This window comes from Falco peregrinus, chromosome 9 (assembly GCF_023634155.1).
Source record: "Falco peregrinus isolate bFalPer1 chromosome 9, bFalPer1.pri, whole genome shotgun sequence".
NCBI lineage: Eukaryota > Metazoa > Chordata > Aves > Falconiformes > Falconidae > Falco > Falco peregrinus.
This window is the reverse complement of record NC_073729.1, coordinates 33,460,700-33,485,897: the sequence shown is the minus strand read 5'-3', so window position 1 is coordinate 33,485,897 and position 25,198 is coordinate 33,460,700. Positions and strand designations below refer to the sequence as shown.

At 44.3% G+C, this 25,198-nt stretch overlaps 1 protein-coding gene across 2 annotated transcripts; it reads left to right on the top strand.

The window, feature by feature from the left end:
• The first annotated feature begins 3,194 nt into the window (after positions 1 to 3,194).
• On the top strand, positions 3,195 to 23,569 carry RPN2 (ribophorin II). Of its 2 annotated transcripts, none has more exons than XM_055813701.1 (17): positions 3,195 to 3,338; positions 3,425 to 3,624; positions 5,477 to 5,572; positions 6,275 to 6,450; positions 7,307 to 7,382; positions 7,775 to 7,909; positions 9,964 to 10,140; positions 10,544 to 10,662; positions 11,081 to 11,186; positions 13,585 to 13,676; positions 14,552 to 14,666; positions 15,386 to 15,580; positions 16,136 to 16,222; positions 16,793 to 16,888; positions 18,075 to 18,150; positions 19,075 to 19,204; positions 21,044 to 23,282. In XM_055813701.1, exons 1-17 carry the CDS (start codon positions 3,326 to 3,328, stop codon positions 21,093 to 21,095), a joined length of 1,941 nt encoding a protein of 646 aa, XP_055669676.1. In that variant the 5' UTR covers positions 3,195 to 3,325; the 3' UTR covers positions 21,096 to 23,282. The 2 variants fall into 2 exon arrangements, with proteins under 2 accessions (XP_055669676.1, XP_055669677.1); XM_055813702.1 differs by having other exon boundaries at positions 3,196 to 3,338; positions 23,185 to 23,569.
• The last annotated feature ends 1,629 nt before the right edge of the window (positions 23,570 to 25,198 follow it).

Genomic DNA, 25,198 nt, shown 5'->3' with positions numbered 1-25,198 from the left:
CATCCTGTGGCTGGAGAGCCACGCCACAGGACTATGTCCTGTGACGGTCCCAGCAAGGACCAGCCAGAGGTATTGCCTGGGGCAAGGGCTCCCAAGCTGTTTTATAATGAGAGGCTGCAGCTCTTGATGGGCTACAGGTCAAATGCATGGTTATTAGAACTTAGTAAATGCGGTTTTAACAACCATCTGGCACTTCTTTTATATGCAATAACCATCCCATTACATCGAAATAAAATCCACATTTAAGGCACTTAATTGCACAACTGGCCTTTAGCTTTTTCTCTCTCATCTCATAAAAAAAAAAACACCTTCCCATTTCCATCTGTCATAGCAGAAGAGCTCGGCTGCAGGTCTCCAGCCTCCTCTTGAGGCTGGGCTGGTGCATGTGGGGTTTTTCAGCCCCAGAGAAAGGTGATGGAGGTCCTCAAGGGACTTCAGGGAGCCCAGCCAGCTCTGGTGCCTTCCCCTGGGATGGTGGTGGGATCAGCCACCCTCTTGGAGGGGTCCCCAGCATCCCTGGGGATTGTATGGTCATCTTCTGATACAGACTAGAGCAGGGCCAGGGCAAGGTGAGAGACTCATCTGATAGCTTGAACAGAAAAGAAATGCCATATATCAAGGGACGTTAAGATCATTTTAGTTTGGCTTAGCTCCAGTCCTGGGAAAAAACCTTCCCCTCAGCCCAGTTTCTCCCCAGGAAGGGCAATGGGACAGGAAATGCCATCGCAGCTGGCCGAAATGTGTCATTTGGTTACTGCAAAATGTTAAATGATGCAAACCCAACGAGGCAAGGCCATTTCTGGGTCAGAATATCAAAATCAGACATTCTGCTGCCGATCATTTTTTCCTTTCCTCAGGAAAGCTACAGTGACAGGATTTTGCAACATGCTTCAGGGGAGCTACATCTCCCATGGGAAAACGGGGGAGGAGTAACCCAGTGCAAGGGGGGCATCCCCAGCGTGGGAGATGCCCTCGGCACAGATGCATGCCTGTATCCTCATCCTATCATGCCCATCTGTGATAGATAGTACCTGTATCCTCCCACAGGTACCCATCCGTGTCATGAGCATCTTCTGTGTTGAGGCGGTCAAACATGTTCAGGCTCAGTAATTGGAGATTTAGGTGAGATTGGTGGTTTGGCACTGTTGAAACAGAGCTGATGGGCAGCGTGTCTCGGCTGGGCTTTACAAACCACCACAAATCTGTGCCAGCCACACCTTGGTGCCACCCAAAGAGGAGCCAGTACCACATCGCGGCTCCAGTGCAGAGGGAGAAGCAAGGGTGGCTGGCAGAGTGGGGAGCAGGCTGCCTTCTCGGTGGTGGCTTTCCACATTTAGAAGCTCTCCAGCCCTCTCATTCCCCCAGCGAGGCCAAAAGCCTTGTCCACGCTGCACCAAATGCCCCTAAACCCAGGGAGTGCAGAGGCGAGGGGATGGCGGGTGAGCGGGAGCTGCATCGGCTCCAGGGGATCTTCCCTGGAAAGCAAAAAGCACGTTCCCAGTGCCCTCTGCAGGAGGAAGCACAGCCCTTTTCCCCAAATTTTGGGGCCTTCCAGGAGGGCAGTGAGCAGCGGGACGGGTGTCTGTCACAGGCAGCTTGCTGTGTCCCCCATGGGACAGGGACCTGGAGGCCCACATGTCCGTCCCCAGGGGCTGGCACATGGATGCGTGCATTGCTCCACTGCAGGAGCCTGAGGTCCCCGCTGGCGTGGTTGTGGCCATTCCCAAGAGTCACCTGCAATAATCAACGTGGGGCAAACAGACGGGGCTGTTTATTCCCAGAGGGAAATCCAGCTTGGTTAACTGACAGGTTTGCATTTCGCACAGCAGAGCTGGGGCTTAACCTTACACTTGCTTTTTTGTCTCTTTTTTTATTTGGTACTTAGGGAAAAACAAGGGGTAAGAAATGAAGTGATGAAAATAAGGCTCCCCTGAAGCAGGGATTGCTGAAACAATCCCTTAAAGCTTGCACGCCTCCATCAAGGAATATGATGGAGCAGCGTTGCACAGACTTGTTCACTTGTCAGGTCCCTTCCTGACACTGCTGCTGCCCCGGGGAGCTGCCCCCTCCCCACTGACCCCACACAGGAGCAATGGCACCGGTCCCGGCGTCCCACCGATGAAGCTCATGAGAAATGCCCGGTCCAGGCTGTCAGAGCTGGCCCATCCCACCGGGAAGCGTGCAGCCGGACACTGCCCTTTATGCCCCTGTATTGCTGGGAAGAGAAAGCTTTTTGGGGAGCAGCAGCCAAGGAACCAGAGGCTTTGCCAGAGGCTGACTGTGGCGCTCAGCTGCAATTAAGAGCAGGTGATTACAGCAGAGGTGATGGGAGAGGCTGGCACCCACTGCCAGTCACTCGGGGGTGGCAGGGGTAACGGTATCCCAGCGTATCAGCAGCCCCACACTGCTCACTGGCAGGTCCAATGAGTCCCAGGGCATTTGGGGGTTTGCAGATGCCCCAGGAGACCACTGCCCTTCGCTGGGGTAGGCAAGCGCCTTCCCAGCACAGCTGCAGGGAAGGTGCCAAGACACCTGGAGCTGGTGGGACAGCGGGAAATGGTGCACTGGTGCAGGAGCTCCAGAAGGCAGGGGCTGGTGTCGCACGACAGCACGGTATGGCATGACGCAGCACGGTATGGCATGCAGCATGGCACAGGGCAACAGGAACCAGCACGGCAGGAGGTTGCATGACACACCATGGCATGGCACAGTGTCATACAAGGTGACACAGCACATCATGGCATGGTGCGGCATCATACAACGTGACGTGGCACAACACAGCACAGCACACCATGGCATGGCATCACACAGTGTGACACAGCACATCATGCCATGGCACGGAAGCATGATATAAAATGACAGGCATAACATAACGTTAACATAAATTAACAAACCCTTAAGCTAACAAGGGCACTGCACGCGGCCCACCTTCACGCCGCTTCCCCTTTAAGGCGCCCCGGCGCGCTGAGCGCCGCAGACGGCTCGGCCAATCAGCGCAGCCCACATCCTCGCCAGGGGCCGCCCCCGCCCGCCGCCGAGGGCCGCCGGGAGGCCCGTACCACTGCCGCCGCCCAGGGGAGCTGCCGCTGCCTCTTCTGAGGCGACCCCGCCGCCGCCCGGTCCCTGGCCGCCTCGCGCCAGCCCCCTGCCATTTGCGCTTTCTCACAGTTTTTCGCCGTGTCTCCACCGGGCGTCCGTGGGGCTCAAGCCCCCTCGCAAAATACGCCGTCCCCGCCGCCTCCCCGTGGCGCGGGCGCGATGGGGCGGGCCGGGGGGCGGGGCCCGGGGCGGAAGCGGCGCCGTGGCCCAGGTGGTGGGCGGCATCATGGCGGCGCCGGGTGAGGCGCGGGCCGGGCGGGGAGGGGGCTGGGGAGGGCGACGCGGCTGGGAAGGGCCGCGGGGTAACTCGCTTGTCTCTCCGCAGGCCCGCGGCTGCGTGTGGCGGCGGCTCTCAGCCTCCTCCTCCTCGCCGGTGCCCAGGCCCTGGCCCCCAGCCACCGCCTCACCGCCCGCGACCTGGCCCGGCTGCGGGCGGCGCTGGAGCGGCCCTTCGCCGACGTGCAGGCCGCCTTCTACTCCATCGTGGGCCTCGGCAGCCTGGGGGTGCGGGTGGCGGACGAAAAGGTGAGCGGCCGAGGGCCTGGGAGGGCCGCTCCGCGGCCCGCGCCCCGCCGCGGGCTGCCCTGGGCGCCCCAGGCCCCGCGCAGGGGCTAGAGCGCTGGCAGCTGTCGGCGCGGCGCAGCGCAGCGGCGAAAGACGAGGCGAAATGAGTTTATCTATGAGCTGCGCTTCGGCTGCACGCTGAGGAAATGTAAAGCGCACATGTGTGATGTCCTTAGCAAGTAGCGGAGCGAATCGTTAGTAATTACTGACAGTCCTTGGGGTGTGCTGTTTGAATAAACCGCATCTTTGTCAGAGCGGGGACTGCTGTGTGCTCCCGCACACTTAGAGCCTTTACACGGTGGTTTCAGGGCTTGCCGCTCCGTAGACTGTTCAGATATTGCTGTAGTTACCAATTTGTTTCACTGTTTTGTGAAAAAAAAAAAAAAAAAAAAAAGGCAAAAAAAAACCACCAAAAAAAACCCCCAAACCTGCCTGTGGCATGTTTGCTTCACCATCCTGTTAAATAGAGTTTTCATTGCTTTGTTTCGCTTCCAACATCAAATTCAGCCCAGTCATGTGACCTTGCTGGTTTTGTATATAAATATGTACCCTTCTGTGCAGACTAGAAACAAAAGCTTGTGGTATCAGCATGATGCTTACTGCCCTTTCATGCCTTTAGGCATTTCTAGTTCAAATGTTGCAGGCTGTCTTTGTAACAACCTGTTTACATAGGCATGCCTGCTTATGTGCGCATGCATGCTTACCTATGCACATCAGCTGTAAAACATGTGTTTGTTCTTTCCTCAAATTCAGCTAGTTCCGTGGTTCTAAACCCTTTTGACTTAGTTTCTCTTTGAGTCTTGTGCATTTGCACCACAAACTCGTAACTGTGAGAGTCCTGAAGATGCTGCGGTTCACTACACTGGACACCTTGTTGTGGCTGGTTACTGGTCATCTGCGAGCTAGGCTGAGAATTGCTGCTTCCATTTATCTCAGCATGTCCGGGGTTTTTAATAGTTCCTAGTGTTGCCAATGGTAATACACCCTTTGCTTTGCAGGTAAACAGTAATTGTTTATTTGTTCTTTGAAGGTTTGTGATGAGACTTTTTTTTCTGGACAGTATTCCTCTTCATGGGGTGAGACTTTAAAAGGTAGAGGTAATAAAAATAATAGCTAGGCATAGCACTTGAATGTATATCTGTATTCCTAGATAACTGTAGCATGAAAATCCTGTCCTACTTGTAAAGGCCTATGATCCACGTGCTCAAAAAGCAGTGATTTATGTATGAGCAATTGAAATCTTCATTATTTTCTGGTTGAAATGAAATCTTAATGATCTATCTAGCTAGCTGTCAGTTAATAATAAGCTGGCTACAGATTAATGAGCAGTCTCATTGCTTGCCTTCATACGGTAGCTCCTTACCTGACTTGTCTTTCTGTATGCTTTGAAATTTTATATTTTGCAACCATTAATGACTGATACACAGCTGGGAGGGAAACTTGCCCTCAGAATTTCTATTCATCTGTTCACTGTCCTTGGAGATTTTCCCTATTAAGTATACCCAAGGGATTTTTATTTTTATAGGTTCTATAATTATACTCAATTTAAATTTGAATTCTCATTGAAGTAGAGTTTATGTGAAAATCACTTATGTCTTTTAGCAGGAGCCACCTTGTGCAGCACTTAGCAAAGTAGGATCTGGAGGGTTCTAGGCTCTGCTCTGTCACAAATATTACTAGGGATTTTGTTTGCTTGTTTTCAGTATAAAAATGAACACTAGTGTACATGAAATTGTCTTGGAGTATCATTAAATCTCCTCCCAGTGCCTTAAGTCAAGACTGTTGCTGTAAGTTAACTTCTGTTTCTTCACAGGCTGCGTGCAATTTTATCAAATCTCATGTGGACTCCAGCAGTGTTGATTCCCTCTTCTATGCTGCACAGTCCATCCAGGCCCTGTCTGGCTGTGAGGTGAGTTTGGAGCCCTGAGCTCCACAGACAGACGTTACCAAGGAAATATTTACCTTGATATTTTTCTTGGGTTTATTTTATGCATAACTTCTACTTTTGCTTTCTTTTAGCAGGTTGTACTCTGTTGTGTCATATGTAAATAACTTCTGAAGTGTCTGGGATTACTCTGTACAAGGCAAACTGTAAAGATACATGAAGCAAGTATTTGGCCCAGAGTAATTCTGAAGGGATGTTTCTTGATTAAATATTGGTGGCTAAGAAGAAAAGAGCCAGCACATTTAATTAGAATTCACAGCAGCTGTGTCAATTAAAAACTCTTTGGGTGGATGATAAACTGTTTGGATGTAAACCCTTTGCTGGAACACTGCGATAGTACAAATGCAGGCTAGCCTTGCTGAACTGTGGGTGGGTTATCCAAGCCCTGTTTTTCATCGGTACCACCAGCTGCTGCACAATGATGTGATGCCAGATGAAAATCAGTAGCAGGTTACTGTGATAAATCTAAACCGTGGATTATCCTGACTATATGATAATTGACAGCAAAACTTAGGGATTTAATTAATTAAACTAAAAGTTAATGATAAATGGCTTTTCTTCATAAGTTCACCAGTCAAGCGTATTGCTTCAGGAAGAAACCAGTGGTGACTAGAAGGCCTTGTTTTTACAAGTGTGAATCAACATGTTCCCTGTGTTCTTCCTCAGGTTACCATTTCAAATGAGACCAGGGAGCTGCTGCTTGCAGCTGTCAGTGAGGATTCCTCCATCACCCAGATCTTCCATGCTGTTGGGGCCCTGAGTGGCTTTGGCCTTCCTTTGGCATCTCAGGAAGCACTCAGCGCTCTTACTGCTCGTCTTGGCAAAGAAGAAAATGTGCTGGCGTAAGTCTTTCAGATGGAAGTGATTCACTGTTGCATGCTTATCCTCTAGGTAGTTGGATTTTGGAGTAAAGAGTATTGTAACGGTTTTTTGCATATAGATGTAGTAGAGTAGGTGCTGTGTTTTCATTTGATGTATCCGTCCAGTTCATTATTGTCCCTCTGGGTGAATGAAAAATACGGTTTGGGGCTATTTTCTGTGTGATTTTGCAAATGGGCTTGTGTATTCAGTTTAGTTATGGTAATGGTCTGTAAAGAGAACATGCCCCAAAGAAGCCTCCTCTTTTAAAAAAATCACAACAGATTTTTGACTTTATTCTCAGCCATGGTTCTGTGTTGTGTATGGTTGCAGTAGACTTGATGCTCCTCCTCAGCCCTGTTTCTAGGTTGGGATGCCTGTGTTGTGAGATGGAAAAAACACAGCAGTAAGCAGAAGGAATCTTGGTATTTATCACCAAAGAATTAAGTAGTTTTACTGTGAAATGAGAGAACAGAGCATTCCTTAAAAGCTGGGGAAGAAAGCGAAACTAAAACTTGCTTTTTGATGAAAAGAATGGATTTGTGGAAACCTCAGTAGCAAGTCTGGGGATCTGTGCTGTGCAGGGATCAAAGTTTGGTTTCTTCTCTGCCTTTGAATCTCTGAGTTTATTGCAGCATTGATGCAGCTAAGGTGGCACTCTGTAATGAATTCTAAGTTTCCACTAAATCACTTCAGATTCATTGTCTTGAGTCAACTGAATGCAGTAACAGCTGTTTTACACTTCATTCAGAATAGGAACTGTAGTAGCTTTGATTTAAATTATGTTTGGCTTTTAAGGAAGGAAAAATCATACGGTTGTTTTGTTTGTTTTTGTTTAAGAACCATCCAGGCTTTGGAGACGGCATCTTACTTGTCCCAGCAGGCAGATCTAAGTGGCATTGTTGAGGAGATAGAGGTAGGAACATGCTATGCTCTCTAATTATTCAGGAATTTTTTAGTACTACAGAGGTCTAACAGATGTATTGATGTGAAACACAAAATGAAAAACCAGCCTGGCTAATTTCTTGCCTGCATAATGTGGGTTGGCTTGGCTCTTCCTTCCTAGCAGATATTTCTTCTGGGCTTTTTAACTGTTTCATAGTGGCCTGAAACACAGAAAGTCATGACTTTTAAATACCATTAAATCCACTAAATGCTGAAGGTTTCTTTTTCTTCCTGTTTCTAAACAACTTACAAAATACATCGGTGATCTCAGACAGATACTGTTGATTACAGACCTGACAGTAAACTTCTGTGTTTTAAACACAGTAAACTTCTGCAATTTACATTTTAATAACTTTCTGTCAGGATCTTGTTGCTCGTCTGGATGACTTGGGTGGAGTTTATCTGCAGTTTGAAGAAGGAATTGAGACTACTGCACTGTTTGTTGCTGCTGCCTATAAGCTGTCAGACCATGTGGGTACAGAGCCAGCAATGAAGGAGGTCTGTATCTGCCTTTTCCTCCCTTGCACACTAGCTCACAAAAAGGATCAGCCTGGTCATTGTTGCACAGCGCAAGAGGCCAGTATAACTGGTTAGTATGTCTACTGGAAAAAATGAGCACACTCAGTGCAAAGGGACATGTCAGAGGGAATGCTAAGTAACAGAGTCTAGAGGAAATTCCACCTTCGAGCTCACAGGCTGAATTTGGTTTGTTTCTTCCTTTTTCAAATGTACAGAAGGAAATTGCATGTGCAGCCTAGTTTTTCTTTGTTTATTGAGACAAGCTGTGTGAAAAAAAAGTCTTGTTTCAGAGTTTGCTCTGGTATTTGGCACTTGTCTAGCACTTTCCAGTATTTCAAAGTGTTTTGCAAATGTTATTTACCTGTGAGGAAATGCAGGCACCCTAGTTTGGGGTGCCTGAAAGAGGGCCAATATTAGTACCATACGCCTACAGGAATCCAGATGCAAAAACTTGTTTAAAATAAAAACTGTTGGAAATTCCTTTTGAGCTTGATTAAGCTAGAAATCATTATTGCAGGCTGTGCACTCGGTAATTTTTTTTCCCCACAACGAGTTAACTGAGGTAGATGTACTTTTGATTGAGAATGGCAGCTCCTTGAAGCACAAGCCAAAGTGGCAGGGTTGAGACAGAAGCCAGTGTAAGACATCTGAGTTCGTTCCTGGCTCTCTTCCATGCTGCTGCCAAACAGACTAATGCAAAGTAATTTTGCTGTCATTTTTGAGGTGGTGATTCTGCTACACACAATTCAAACTGTCAGCATCCAAATGATGTTTAAAAAAAAGACCAATTAAGGAAAATTGTTTAGTGTTGTTTCAGAATTGTTCTGTCAGAAGTGCTGTTGTTGGGTCTTAAAGCTTTACCTCTTGTGAATGGTGAGAGTGCCTCCAGAATGCCACAAAACTCTCTTTAAAAATTAACATACAGTATTTGAAAAAATAGCTCCCTTCCCCCCCACCATTTGAATGAGTGTCAGTTGCTGATTAGGCTCTGGAGCTATGCCATGCCCTCAATATAAATGAAAAACACTGCAGGATTTGCACTAAGAAGTTTTGTAGCATCTGTCTGGATGCTTTCTCTAGTTGTGATGTATGTTGGTGCTCATTAATACAAGTAGTAGGGTGAAAATTTGAGATGCAGAGGATTTCATTTAAAAGCATTCTTTGTAGGTGTATGCTATTGCTTTATTTGGGATTGTCTTTGATTATTCTCATTTCTGATTAGAATTTAGCCCACAATCCTTGCTTGGATCAAAGTACAGGTTACCAATGCTTCTGTTTTCCAGACTAGCAGGGAATGATGGAGTAATCTATCTAACATGGCATACATACCCTGCGGAGTGTGCTGCAGATGCACTAACTCTACATAGTCAGACTGCAAAACCGGTTGGGGGACATGGTCCCACTCCTACTTTGGAGAGAACAAATTAGCTTTGGCACATCCCAGAGCCAGAGCTGGCTCTGTGCTCCTGGTGGTACTGCTTTAAAGCTAATCCTCTTAGCTTGAGGACACTGCTGAGCCTAAGGGGATAAGCCGGCATGGGCCTAGACTGGCTCTTTCCAGAGCCATTAGGATGCTTTGCATCATCACTCTGTGGCCTTCCCAGCTTGGCAGGTAGCCAGGGCATCCAGCCTAGTCCTCCTCCACTGGATGAAGACAACTGCATGGCTCCTAAAGCCAGATTTGTCTTTTTGCAGCTGCATGAAGTCTGGGTAGTTGAACTGACGGCATCTTCCATTCTGAAACACATAGTTAGAAGCAGGAGATCCAAATTCTGTTTTTGGAAGTTTGTAGCACAATTACAGTGATTGTGGTTGAAACCACCCAGCCAAGAATAAGAATGCTAATGTGACATTCAAAAAGCAGCTAATTTTGGGTTACCTCGTAACTTGAAATACTTTTAAAGCAAATGGGAAATTAAACAGTCTTTTAAACATCAGAATGATGTTTTTATTAATAACATTATAACTGAGCCAGTTTGCAGTGTTGTGGGAAGCTGCTGGTGCTTATATGTGATTTGATTTTCCTCTTTCAGGATCAAATTATCCAGTTAATGAATGCAATTTTTAGCAAGAAAAACTTTGAGACACTCTCGGAGGCTTTCAGCGTTGCTTGTGCTGCAGGTTCTTTATCCCGGAACCACTACCACTTGCCTGTCATTGTTGTCCCTGATGGACCTGCAGCTGTCTCTCACCATCAGCCCGTACTCAGGGTGAGTCCTTAGCCCCAAATCTTAACTCATCTCTTGGCTCAGTCTTTAGTAACATAGGTCTGGGCTGACTGAATGTATAAGGTGATGTCTTTTGTGTTTAGCTCCAGGAGTCAGGTTCTAGTAGATCCGGGGGTTTAGTGCTTTTATAAAGTGATTCTTAGGAGCTTCTGCTTACCCAGGGTTTACCAGACAGCACCTCGAGAAGGCACTGCGTGGAAGTCAGCTCTGCTAATTACAAACTGTAGCTTTTCCAGTTATGTTAGAAAGAACTAGGTGAGTCTGGCATGCTGGGCAGGGGAAAATTCCTGTTGCGTAATACAGAGAGAGGGATAGCAAGTCATCTGTGCCGCTGCATTCCTTCTGGGACAATGGATTCATGGAAGTTCTTGTTTTTCTCTTGTAGCTACAAGTGACCAATGTTATGTCCCAGCCACTGACTCAAGCTTCTGTGAAGCTCGACTATGCCAAGTCTGCATCTAGCAAAGCCACTGTCCTTCAACAGACAGCATTTACTCTGTCGGGGTAAGAAAATAATCTTAATTTTTACAGTTCATAAGGCAAATGACTGTTGTTTAAATAGTGTTGGACTTACTTTCCTTATGTGTTCTTCCACCAGAGAGTTGTTTGTATGATGGAGAACTCAATGCTGTAGTTGTGTTTTGTTGGTAACAGGTGACTGAGCATCACATTTAGTAGTGATGGTGAATTTCTGTTTTTTCTTCTTTTGATTGGGAATGGGAAATTGCAATGCTCTTCTGACTTCAGGGGAATTTTGAAGAATTCTTTTTCTGCTGCACTTGGCAATATGAGTTTTGTGCTCCATTTGTCTGTCAGCCTGTTTAATCTGGCGTATTTGGAAACTTCTTGGTAGCAAGGTGTTACCTGTTTATAGGCTGCTGTTAGTGTCCTAGAGGGTGCTTAACACCTTTTTTTGTTATAGAGATGTCTTTGAGCTGAACTTCATGAATGTGAAACCTGCAAGTGGATATTATGATTTCTCTATCAGCGTTGATGGAGATAAGCGATTTATTGCTAACAAAGTTGAGGTGGGTATGCTTTTTGATGGCGTTTTAATTCTGTGACTATTCACTGAAACAGCTTTTTATTTATACCTGTTAAGGATGTTGCCAGTTGTACAGCATTTTTATCACGTATTTTTCTGTAGTGCAATGAATTTTGACTCGGGAGTATGGCAAATAACCAGATTGGTATATGATCAAAAGAGACTTGTGTAAATTCCAAAACTGATTTATCACTTCGATGCTGATCTGACAGCGTATGAACAAAAGCTAACAGTGGAAGTGTTTATATAGCAGCCCAAAGCAGCTATGCAAAAACAGTTTCTAAGAATGTTAGTTCTTCAGAGCATTCAAGATTGGAGTCTGTAAATCTCAAGGCTTGGCTAGCAGTTGTCTGGTGATTGCCTGATGTATGGAAGATGAGCATTTGTTGTCGGTTTGTATAAGCTCTAGGACGCTAGGAAAGAGTCAGGGGGGTCATCTTGGCATCTCCTAACTGCGTATATGGTGATGCTTTTGTAGTGGAGAAACAGTGACCAAAGCAAATGCACATGAAGTCTTCATTTCATGCATACATAACCCCATTTTTTGGTGGCAAAAGCTGTTATACCACAGCTTTCTGAAGAAAAGTTAAGTATATATAACTCTTCTTTATAAAAGAGTTTTTTACCTTCCTCAGATTTGTTACAGTGGGAAGAACGTGACCTCTGTGACTATTCATATAGTCACCCCAGTGTCAACAGCTGAGAATGCTCTTCTCCAATAATGTCTATTCCCAGGGTTAGTTTTTGCCCTCAGTCTCCTGTTTAAAGAAAAGATTAGCTTTTGAAGTCTTCCGTCATGGTCAGCTTGGAGTGGACATTTATTTTACAACTGCTGACCTTTATTCTGTGTATCAAATTGATGTTGTCATTGTATCAGTAATGGCACTTAGGAGCGTCAAAAGGGGATTGATTGGTCCTGCTTAAGCTTGCTGCTGGCACACAGAGGTACCGGTTAGGAATGTATTAACGCTGGGGCAGCTTTGTGCGAATCGCTTCTAATAAGACACATTGTTACGGGGGAGGACTGCTGGGGGAACTGCTTTTTTTTCCTTACCGTTATTAGCATTAATTGTCCTTAATGCACCATCGTTTTGACAGTAATGAGCTAAACCAGTGGGTTATTACTCCGGCAGAGACTACATTTCCTGGCATTAAAATATTTGAGAGATGTTTGTGTACTGTTCAGCTGGAGGGGCTGTGTGCAGCAGCTCCGAGTTGCTTTCACATAAGTTTAATATTTCATTAATCCACCTTTCTTTGCTCCCATCTTGGAACAAACTAAGGCTTTAATAAAAAATAGTCTACATGTTAATGGATCGATTTTCAGAGGTAACCTCTATCTTAAATTACACTTCTTGTACAGGAACTGCCAAGATTGTTGTGTTTGAAGTCTGACCTGAATAGTTTGGTTTATGTTTTTACATATTTCTCCCACAGGTTCCCTGTGAATTATTTTTCAGGGTGAGGGTGTGGGTCTGGTTCACATGAGCAAACCTGTAATAACAAATCGTAGTATATGATGAAAAATATCTTGGCAATGAAACTTTAATTCTCCAGGGGAGCATTTGTAAGCTGTGAGAACAAATGTGCTAATTAAAAACCACAGACTGCAGTAACTGCTTGTGTTTGAGAGAAGGATTGAAATCAGTCAAACCCACCGAGGTTCACTGCCTAGATGGTCTGTGGTTTGGGACTGGGGAGAGGGCAGGAAGTCATTTCTCTGCTTGGGGTTTATATTGCGCTTAGCACAAAGGAGTGTGATAAATGGCAGGGCCTTACTGGCTGCCCTGCACCAAGTGATGAATGCTGTGACTCCAAAGGAAAGCTTGCCGAACAAAGTGCAGGTCTGCAGGAATGCTTTGACTTTTGCCTGCTGGTAATAAAATCAGCCGAAACCTGTTAGGCTTCAGGAGCCAACAAAGGCATAACTGGTTGCTGTCCAGAGACCTCTCTCATCTCAAATTGCTATCCAGTAAGCAGAAGTACATATGCACGTGCAGTTTTAAGTTGTATCATATGTGATGTAATGTTTTAACAGCTAGTTTCTGCTGGTTCAAAAGGAAAATAGTTGGATCTAGATAGCTGGACTGTTTCACTAAAAACAGTTCTCCAAAGGGCAGCAAACTCCAGCATGACTGAGAAGCTTGTGTCTTCAGAGCTGGCTGCTTGTGCAGGGAGGAAAGGGATGGGTTTGGGTTAGTGACCGATGCAGGGGCTTTGCCAGAAGGTAAAGTGCTGTAAATCCTTCTGGTCAGGTTCTGTCTTTTGCTTAGTGTGAAACTCTGGAAGGGGACAGAAGAGCTAAAGCTTTTGCAGTGAACATGATTGTAATTAGTATAGGCAGAGTATTTTGAGTAATTTTCTGTTGTTTTTTGTTGCAGCTGAAAGTAAAAGTTTCCACAGAAGTTGGGATTACTAATGTAGATCTTTCTACCGTGGATAAGGATCAGAGCATCGCACCAAAAACAACCAGGTAAAACAACTCAGTATGTGTGATCCTTTAAGGGGCAACTCTGGCTCTAGACTGGAGGTCTTCTGAGCTTTAACTGCTTCAGCTAAACCAGAGGAATCTTGTATTGAAATAACTACAGAGTTATATCCATGCTGTTTCTCTTAAACCTGTGTGTTCATTGGGAGAATACTGATTATTTGTATAGGTGGTTTTCCTTAATACTGAAATAAGTACTAACAGAAGCCAGGCAACCTGAGTCTTCTGTTCCTCTATTGGCATCTCCATAGTGAAAGCAAGTTTAAAAAGTGTTTCTGGTATTATTGGGCTTCCACAGAGACGCTCTAAAGCAGCACGTGTGCTGTATTTGGGAGGTGTGGCTGTACCATTGCTATGTGTACTTCATGTAATCGGTTTTTTAACTGACATCAGTTAGAACGTAATGTGTGGAATTTAACTTAGGTTGCACAGCCTCGCTGAAGCCCCTCTGTGTTGGTACAGCCTTCCTGTGCTGAAGTTTGAGTGCCTGTTTTTTCCATTCTGCTTCCTTCGCACCTTTGATTGTAGTATAGCATTGGCTAAGTGGAATGTGGGGGTGTAGTATTAACAAAACCTTCCAGTGTTCCTTTGAACCTTACAACAAACAACGGTTTTACTTGAAAACAGGCAAGGTATGTAGCTCACAAAAATCCTACTACAAAAATGCCATTCATTTATTTTCATTAAATTTGGGGGGAAAGAGAAAGAAATCTTAGTTCACCTGACTTTTTGATAAAATAGCTCATATATGCTGAGTAGACTGCAGTGCTGCTAGAGAGTCTTGCATGCCTCTGTTTCTTTAAACACCAGGCCTTCTCTTGGAAGATCGCCTCAATTCTGTTTGTTTTTTTTCCTCCTAGGGTAGCTTACCCAGCCAAAGCCAAGGGCTCCTTCACTGCTGACAGCCATCAGAATTTTGCTTTATCCTTCCAGCTGATAGATGTGAACAGTGGAGCTGAACTTATCCCTCACCAGGTTAGGACAAATTTTTGTCATTGCTGTTTCACAAAGATGTTCCATCTTGGAAGTATCTGAGGTGACAGTTGCTTTTGAAAAGATTTGATAGGTTTTGAGAAGCCATATGTTTCTGTCATGAACTGTGAAAGATGGCTGATCTTGGTAGATGGGAAGTGGATTCAGTTCATTTGTTTTGGCTGTATGTTAAATGAAGCCTCTTCTGGCTCTGATACTATGTCTTACTTAACTCAACAAAATGGGTGCAGAGAGCCTGCACTGCAGAACCACAGTTCGGATTTTGTATATTGTATAGATTGTTTGCTGAAGAAGTCTTGAATGTAGAAATTTTTTGTAGTTTTATTTTTCCTGTATAAAATAGGGAAAAAAAAGGGGGGGGGGGGGGGGGGGGCGTGGACAACATAACACAACACAACAAAAGCCATACATGCATATGTCCCTATTTCATGCTGTCAGATACATCCAGCTGAGTAACATTCAATATATTGCCCTGTACCCCAAGTGGGCCACTGGATGGTCTTGGTCCTTTGTTAATGTAGTTACTCAGAGAGATACAGAACTTTGCTAATTTGCAGGTATCTAGACACTCAGGCTCCTAGTTTATACTCCCAACTTCAGTTAATGTTGTGCTTTTTGATGTGGGGGTAAATCTCTCATTTCACTGGCATTTGTAAACATGCTATGAGATATTCTGGAGACGTTATAATCTTTCCTTTCAGACTTTTGTCCGACTTCACAACCAAAAGACTGGCCAGGAGGTAGTGTTTGTTGCAGAACCAGACAGCAAGAATGTGTACAAGTTTGAGCTGGATACCTCTGAAAGAAAGACTGAATTTGACTCTGCCTCTGGTACCTACACTCTTTACTTGATAATTGGAGATGCCACGCTTGAAAATCCTATCCTGTGGAATGTGGTATGTAGCTGGAAGCGTGGTGATGTGGTTTTGAGATTACTGGCAGTCTAACAGGAGTGTATGGTACAGGCTTGGAAAGAAAAGGCTCAAATGTTTTGTTCTTTGTAGTGAACCAGAAACCTTTTGTCCATTTATGGGCTCTGAGGTTTGCTGTTCATTTTAAGTTTTTAAGTAAGCATTAAAGCAAGAAAGAAATGAGTATTCATTTTATCATGTGGTGGAAGAGAAACTTCAGAGTGTTTATGTGGTGGAAGAAAAACTTCAGAGTGTTTATGGGTTTGCTTGTAATTTCAAAGCAAGCACTTCAAGGTTTAGCCTTCTGTGCTTGCTATGCTGGAAATAACTCCAATTCTTAGTGATGGGTGAATAGCATTACTGTGTGTTTAGGAGAAATTGCCCCTTGAAAAGTCTGGTGGCTTTTTTGTAATTTCATTTAAAAATCATGTCAGTCATAGATCGACAAATATGGAAATAGGCCACAGTAATGTAATAGGTTTTATAAAACTTTTAATACATTAAGACCAAACTTCATAAAGCTGCATGATTTCTTTTCAGGCTGATGTTGTGATCACATTCCCAGAAGAGGATGCGCCATCCACAGTCCAGTCCAAGGACCTGTTTGTTCCCAAACCTGAAATCCAGGTACAGTCAAAAAGAAAAATTACATGCAGAGATGGGGAGCTAGTCCTACTAGTATAATTTGTTCTGATCATAATTGGTTTTTGCAAGTCATACAATTTAAAAAAAAGTAACACTCTGCAAGTAATATAATTAAATGAAAACCAGAGTAAGTGCTTAACGGGAAGAAATTTGTTGCAGTCCTGGAGTATATAAATAAGCTGTTTGTCCTACCTGTGAGAGAGCAACTGGTGTCACTGTGAAGATTCAAATATGAAAATTTGACTAGGTAAGCACCACAGAAAGCTCTCTGCTTGTGAAGATTTAACTTGCTCCATTCCAGCCATCTGTGCTCATCGACAAGCTAATAAGTGCTTCTGTGAGTGCAAGGAAAAGTTAACTGTACAAGAGGTCAAATGTGCAGAGGCTGGACTGGACAGTACTTTAAAGAGTCAATCTTTGCCTTAAGAGGAATGCTTACCATCCAAAATAGTGCCTGGGAACAGCACCAGGGCTGCAGCTGGTCCTCTGGGGAGGTGAGAAGCTGCTCTGTTGGAATGCTCCTGCTTATGAGTTGGTTTTGTTTGTTTGCAGCACCTCTTCAGGGAACCCGAGAAGAGGCCTCCCACTGTGGTATCAAACACTTTCACAGCACTCATTCTCTCTCCCCTGCTTTTGCTGCTCATTCTGGTGAGTGAACTGGGCCACAGAAGAAGAAAATTTTTTTCTGTACAGTCCAAAGTCACCTAGGAGGTTGGCCAGCTAAACTTCTTACTAAAACTTGGTTAACTATGACTAGCACAGCAGTGCTGGAGTTGTAGCTAGCAAATGTCAGTGCAGAGAGTTGATCTGGTCTTGTCTCTTTCCTAAATTGTTTATTTTTTCAGTTTATGGTCAAAACAGAAAAACACTGCTGCCAAGTGGAAGTAGGTGGGGTGAGTTTGTGAGTTTCTCCAGTGTGCTTCTGCTAGGGATGTTGAATAACAGTAGGCAGATTAAGTTATAACTAACATTAGACTTCCACAGTAAGAAAGCATTGCTTCTGCCTTGCCCTTGGTATGTCCATCACAAAATGTGTTACTTAATCCTATCAGATTGATTCCCATTTATGGACATAATTAGTATTTGTATGTCTGTAGTTGAAACATCTACTGCTACTCACTGTATCATCAGATCAGTGTTTTGAACCTAATGCAATACAAAACTCTCATTTAGGTAAGTTATATTACTCCTTATTGGGAGGATGAAACTGATCCCTTATTTGCTTGGCAGTAATTTCCCATTAGCTAGTCTCACTGAAAGCTGGCGTTCAGATAGTTGTGTCCACTGGCCTCTGAAGTTCACAGTATATGTGTTGGTGACACTTTAATGAAAGATCTTATTGGTGCTGCTCTTGTTTCCCATCCTATATGCCTTTCTCTTTTGTACTTTAGAAACTGAAATTGGTTTTATGAGCAAACATCTTGTATCTATAGCTGTTCTGCCAAGTCCAAAACTAGAACCTTGGCTTTTATGTCTTTTTAATTGAAATGAATTCAGATGGATAGAAATAGCAATGTTTATTTTTTCTGAGAAATGTAGATTTGGAGCAGTATCCTCCTGTCAGTTTAAGAAAGATAATTGAGGAACTGCATTTGGGCAAATGGAAGCAGCAGGAGAAATTTTCACTAAAGGAGCTCGACAGTGCTACTAGTTCTACTAGTCGTAGAAATTACTGCTCTGTCCTCCTGCAGTAGCAAACAAGTGCTTTTGTAGAGAACACACTGTATTCATTGAAGAACTTAAAGCAAACAGACTTGAAAGATACTGAAGTTTAAAATAAAAGCTTATGTTTACAAGGCTGTCGTAACTCAGGTTTTGTTTCTTTTTCTTTTAGTGGATAAAGATAGGTGCCAACATTTCCAACTTCAGCTTTGCTCCCAGCACCATTGTTTTTCACATGGGACATGCTGGTAAGTGTCAGAGGCTTTCTGCTTTGTTTGACCTTCTCACCTGGGAGTTACAGATGAGAGCCTTGGTGGTTAATGGGCTTGTGGTCTATTAACTGTAATGACATAATAGCATAACATTTGTTCTCTTGTTTTCATCTGCCTTCCTGCTTTTCATGATTGTTAATACGGCAATAAACCCTTTTTGGCCATCAGCTTATAACAGCTGTCATTATCTGGGCTCCTCTCTCACACCATTTATCTGTACTTAGTAGAACTTCTTATTTCCAGAGGTCACCTTTTCTTTATTGCATGTTTATCCTTTGTAAGCAGGGAGTTTCTGGGAGGATTGAAACCTGCAGGACTGCCATCTACAGTGAAAGACTACATCTTTTCTTTAAAGCTGTTCCCATGAAAGCTCTTGTTCTTTGGCTGGACCAATATTATTTTTTCATCAATTTTATTGTGCCCTTGGTTGCAGAGTTATTTACTGTCTTGGTAGAATTTCAAAAACATAGCGGGCTGGGAGAATGTTGGATCTACTGTTTCCAAAATGACAGTGTGTTGCTTAATCCAAGCTAGTTTCCTTGGAAGTTTCATGAAGCTGTAAGCTCCTACAGATGTGCAAAGGTTAACATCCTCTACTGAAATCAAAAGTATTCTCCTCCTTTTGATAGCCCTTAATGTCTATAATATGTCCATAATTCTGCCACAAGAGGGTTGGCTGCAAGCCATCGGTGTCACATTTTTCTCCAGTATGGAGACCCAGATGCCTTCTTCCCCTGGCAGTAATGCCTAGTCTTTAGATCTGCCATTTCCAAGCTTCAGAGCTGAGATACAAACCAAATGCTTAGGCCTGGCAGTGCAACACAGCAGCTGTTCTGAGGATAACACATGATGAGTCTTTGAAATGCAATTTCAGCCATGGACTCTTGTCTTTTTTCACAGCAATGTTAGGACTCATGTATGTCTACTGGACTCAGCTCAACATGTTCCAGACTCTGAAGTACTTGGCCATTTTGGGTGGCATCACATTCCTCGCAGGCAACAGGATGCTGGCTCAGAAAGCAGTAAAGCGGTAGGCCAGGGGTGGATGTGTTGGTGGGAGCTGCTTTTAAAATCAGCGGGGAGGAGATCACACTGATGTTACTGTGTGTCAGTAACTGATACAGTAATGAACACTGCTGTTGGTTCTTGGGTGTGGGGATGGGCTGCTTGGTCCCACTTTAGTGCCTGTTTTCAGAATAAGGGCTTGAACTGACTAGGGCCATGCGGTGCCCTCACTGAGGTACAGCTCCTTCAGAGAGAATGGCCCGCTGGCTGAAGCCATCAGGCACACACAGAGAAAGCAAAGAGTGGAAGTATGTGCACTTCGACGTGGGGAAGTCTACATTTGGCGAGATGCATTCACTGACAAATTTGCTTTACTACACAATATATCAAGCTCTTACAATATTGTTATGTAATGAAAGCCGTAAATGCAGAGGAGGCCAAACTCTTCTGTAGCTGTGCTTGTGAGATAAGTTTTAGGAGGAGCAAGGTAAGGCAGTGGTATCTTACTGCTGTCTTCCCCTACCTTAAAGGGAGTTTATAGACAAAAGGGAAGCAGATGCTTATCAGAGGTTGGCAGCTGCAAAGGGAAACACACTCAAGCAAAACCAGGGAAAATTCTGGTAAATGTTAGGGATACAACATTCGTTTCTGTACTGGCACTGTACTGATTCTTCACACTTGTGTCTTTGGCCACGCAGCGTCTTGTGAATGTGCCCTGGCTTAGACAGCCTGCAGGCTTGCTGACCCAAGCTTCCCACACAGTGCATTAATTAGAGGTCAAACCGTTCCCTCTCCTTCATTTCTGCCACACGGGGTTTCCATGTGAGACTTCAGGTTTAGCTCTTTTGTATAATGTAGAGTTTGTCTTTGAAGATGATCTTAGTGACCTGCTTTGCCATCAGACCTGTGCTTTTCTTACTTTCCCCTTTTTGAGCCACTAGCTGTTGTTTATCCTTACATACCGATTTGCATAGATAACCCTGGGTTCTCACTTGTTTGATTACACTGTATTAAAACCAGGATAAAAGCTGTAAGAAAAACAAACCACAAGAATCTAATTTTCAGGTGTTTGGCATTGATTTGTTGTCTTTAAAACAACTCTGCTTGCATGGCTGTGGCAGGGAGGAGCATTGTGGTAATTAACCCTTTCCCTACTATCCTCCCAGCTTTCTCAGCCTTGCTGTCTTGGATGTCCAGCCCTCTCCACTGTGGCACTTTCTCTTGTTAGCATAACAGTTCCTACTGGGATTTTGTTGCCAACGGGGCTGTTATGACATCCAATAATATTTCCTGTTTAATTTAAAGAGTAACGATACAATCGTTATTAATTACAGATTACCTAGGATACAGATTTGGGGAAAAATAATACAGTGGTACAATGAAGCTTACTTCTAAGTGTCTTTGCTCAACCAGGGCTTCTGTTAGCACATAAATGCAGGCGGTTGGTTCCTACTTCAAAACACTGCAGGGGGTGTCTGTGTGCTTTTCCACTGTAAATGACATGAAGCTGCAACTACAATGACAAATTTGAAAGTAAAACTTCTACCTTCAGCTAAAGTTAAACCCTTTGTACATGATTTTAAGTTCAAAAAGACATCTTTTTGTTAACGCGCTGCTAGCTTGTCTCAGATGTTGAAGTGCAGTGATAATTAACTAAATTGCACTTTGAGGCAAAGCTGCTGTTCCACTGTGGAGACTGCTGGCAGGTGTGGGAAGGGGACCGTATAAACCGTCTCTTTACAGAAGTTACCAGAAGGCCTGGTTTTGCTTTTTGCAGTTCTGTCACTGGCTCTGGTTCCTGGAGCAGGGCTGCTTTCCTCCTTCCCATCTTCTCTGAACCTTTCTTCCTCTCTCCTTTTGGCAGGATCGCTGCAGAGCAAAGCAGTAGGTTGGCAAAGTATAGAACGCTGCGGTAAAAGGGGGTTTTGCTAGTGACCAGCTCTTCTAGAAGTAAGGGCCTTTTTGGAATGCATTTCCTGGGCACGCTGCCTGTTTCATTTCACTACATCACTCCTTGTATGAAAAGATACCTGAGCTGAAGCTGCTTCCTTTTGACATCACTTACTGGGCTTTAAATCAGTCCTTGGGTGTCCTTGGCTACAGCTGGGTTTGCATATTAGCAGTATGTATCCTCTGAGACTAAATTGCTTTTGTTTGATTTCCGTAATCATTTGTAGTCTGTATGATAATATGTGTGTATGTGAATATGCTGTCTTAAGCATCAAGCAGCTATCAGGTGATGAAATAAACCTAGTTTAAGCAGTATTGTTGCTGTAAATAAGTTATTAGTAATGTCAGCTGGAGGAGAACACGATGAAGATGGCTGATATCTGGGCTGTTCCTGTCCTGCTATTGGTACTCCCTATTCCCATCTGCAGTATTCTGGTTATTCAGCTTCCAGGCACTCTGACTGCTGAATGACATCCTTGCCTGGGGTGGCAAGAGCTCTGTGTGCAGCAGAGCCAGGTCAGCACCACCTCATTCAGCTGAGAACATGACCCATTTGAGGGTTCATCCTCCTGTTAGACTGAACTGGTCATGATGGCTCAGGCAGCAGCAGCACCCAGCCCCCCCCCCCATTCAATACAATTGTCTAATAGGTCTCCATTACCATTTACCAGTGAAAGTCCTTTGTTTCCTTTCACTCTGAGCAGGTAAGGTCCCAGTTTGCTATATCTACTGTGGCGTGGGAGGCAGGACTGCCTGCGGCTCTGCATGCTGCCCAATCCTGAATGTGTGTGTGTGGCTTCATTTCTCACTCAGTGCACTGTTTTATTTTGGGGAAGGGACAGAGCATCTGGGACAAGTCTTGTAAAGAGACTGAAATCATTGTATAGCATGCTTGCACTGGTACATCTCATGAGCGTCTGCTTGCTCTCATGTTCATAATCAGTGCACCAGGCACACACACACACGGTGCATTGAATGGAGCTCAGTTTTTGTGGTGCAAAACAAAACCGGCGTGGGTGGCTGTGTCACAGAAACGATGTGCGCTGTGATACAAGCTTCTGTCTGCAGATCAGATAGTATGGAGAATGGTTTCATGAAAATTACCTATGGAGAATTTGGCATCACGTCCCATAGAGAAACACCCTGTTAATCTCTTCTCTCCCTGGAGTGTTTTGAGTTATCTGAGCACAGAACAAGCTACGACAGGTAACGGGAGAGGAACTGGAGATGGCTGTTGTTTGTTCTAGCAGATGAATGCTGGCTGCATCCCGGCTGTGTTTGCTGGTACTGTTCTGGACCCTGGACACTTCTTTATACCTTAGCTTGGGCCAGTCATTTTTGGCTTTAGTGGCCTGTTACCAAATGCCTCATCAGTGTATTCTCTAGAGCTTGCATGTTTTCTGTTTCTCGGCCTCATATTTTAACTCCTTAATTCCCCATGGGCTGTGAGTAACTCTGGAAGATCTTGCAAATAAATTGTCCACAAACTAACTGTAAGTTAGTTTTTGCTGCATGTGCAGGCACAAGTGTTTTTCCGTATTGCTGGGTTTTCTGATGCCCCAGATATGCCAGTGTATCATTACCGTCCTAGGGCTGACTGTCAGGTACTCAGCATCCGTGGCTATGCCTGTGTCTGGCATGTTGAAGGCAAAAGGACCTCAAAAAGATGGGTCTGCTGTGCCCATGTTAGACTACTTCATCTTGGGGATATGAAGATCTTTTGTTTGTACATGGACCAGCTGATTCCAAGCAGATAGATTGGCCCTGTTTAAAGAAGGGTGGTTAAAGCACCTGCAAGCTTTGCATTCAACCAATTTTTTGTTCAGTTCTGTAACTTACAAGGCTCATTCATCCCTTTTGCACCAGAAATTAACCTTCATTTTGTCTGACCATTTCCATTCTCCTTGAAATCAGTCCTCCATTCCATTGCAGTACTGGTTTTATCGCTCTGACAAGCTTCCCTTGACAAAGAATGAGGGGTCTGGGGACACCTTTACTGTGTAAGGAAGTGCTTTGTTGCCTGGAAGAGTTAACTTTTTGGATTTTTCTTTCCAGGACACACTAGTACCAGAAGAAAGGAAGAAATGTGGAAAAACAAAGCAAATGCCTTCAGAACAGAATTGAATAACTAACTGAAAGACCAGAAGATGGAAGGCAGAAGCAATTTTCGGGTTTTGGGTTTTTTTTTATATTGAGTCAAAAGGGTGCCAGTTATACTTTTTTTAAAATCTGATTTTCATCGTTGTGTTCATGCTACTTGAGTGCTTTTCATATGAATCCAGAAAATGCTTTCCTCCCTGGATCCTCCCCCCTTTTTCTCCCAGGACATTTGAATTTCCTTTAGAAAAAGAGGAAGAAGAAAATACTGTTCTGCCTTTCCCCAGATGCCCTCTCCTCATCCTAAAAGACGTGTGAATAAAGAGGAAAGAATGGTCCTAAAGTTTGGTTTTTTGGCTGTCTCAGAGGCTGTGATTGCAAGTTGGGCTCACATGAGAATGGAAAGAGCTTTTTCTGGTGGATAATTCTGTGTGTGAGTCATTGCTGTGTGTGAAGCTTCCTGTTCTTTCATGTCCTTTGCTGGAGGGTTGTGCTTACTGGGGGGACTTCCCACTCCTGCCTGTCCCTTGTGCGATGCTGTCATCTGCATTTCTCCGCTAACGGCTGTTGTCTCCGTGCCCTCTGTGCCGTGCTGGGCTGCTGTGGGCCACCAGGGCTCAGGCAGGAGGAGCCCTCGGGGCCTGGCCCTTGCCAGGAGCCAGCTGTGGTTTTGGCATGCCTGGCTGTGTCTGGCCTTGGCAAGTGTGGTGGGTCCCATGAGTGACTTGACTTTCTTTCCAGCCCCTGGAAGGAAACTTTTCATTCCTAGTATGGGTTTGACTGAGGTTATTGCCTCTCTTCCTCTATGAAACCGAATGCCAGGAATCTGCTGGTTGCCATGTGGCTATGTTTGAGTTACTTGAACTCTAACTTCTCTATGAACTACCTCCAAGATCACTAAGCAGTGGTGAAGCAGCAAATTTGGGCTTTATTGAAGGATGTGCTGATAACCAAAGGCCAAAATCTCTTCCTGATGAGCAGCTTCCGCGTGGGAAACTTAAGAGTTGCTCCCTCCCCTGCATCTATGTGTTGGCTCCTGTTTGTCCTATGTCAGACTCGTTTCTTTAAAGGCCTTTTGGCAATGGAACTTTATCAATTGTCTTTTGGAGATCCAAGAAAATTATATCAACCAGCAAGCATGTGGATAAAGGTTGTGGAGCCAAATCCTCCAAAGAACTTCACATGTGTGAGACATGACTCCACTTTATAAAGCTGTCTTGCTTCTTCCCCACTGCAGTAATTCACACTTAGCTCACTGTTTCTGTTCTTTGTAGTAGTTCCTACCCGTTTGTTCATTGTGAACATTATACTGGGTGTGTAGAGGTTTAATGAACTATTCCTTTGACCTCCTCTGCACTCCTTCAAAAACCTGATCTCATGCTGCATGTGAATCCTCTGGGACTAAAGTTTTAAGCAAGAAATAGTTAAACTACTATTTGTAGTATTTTACCCTGAAATTCATTTTCACCCTGGTGACGTTTTTTGAGCCTGATATTTTGTTCTTGCTCACTTACCAGCTTTGGTTTATAACTAATTTTTTCTACTGAAAAAATGCTTCTTGCTAGGACAGTATTTCCCTGTGCCCGTAGAGCCCTGACATGTTATCCATGGAGAGCGCAGATGCAAAAACCATGGAGCGTTACTGTGATGTATCTCCTCTAAGCTGTGTGTGTTGCTATTGATTTTTCTATCTCCTTGGCTATGCATTAGGAAAGGTGGGGTTTATTCTTTTGGCCTCTTATTCCTCAGATGTTTTCTGGTTTGGTTTATTTGTTTTTATATTTAACCTCCCAGAGTCTGGAGAATTTGTTTCCTCACTTCGATGCCAACTGAACTTCCAAAGGACTCCCTTTTATTTCAAATAGCTGCCCTCACCCAGCTGTTCTTCATACAGACTTAGGTCTTTCCAAAGTGTTTTTTGATAGGTCTTTTCATTTTATTGGGAGTATCCAATCTAGTGTTTGCATATGAC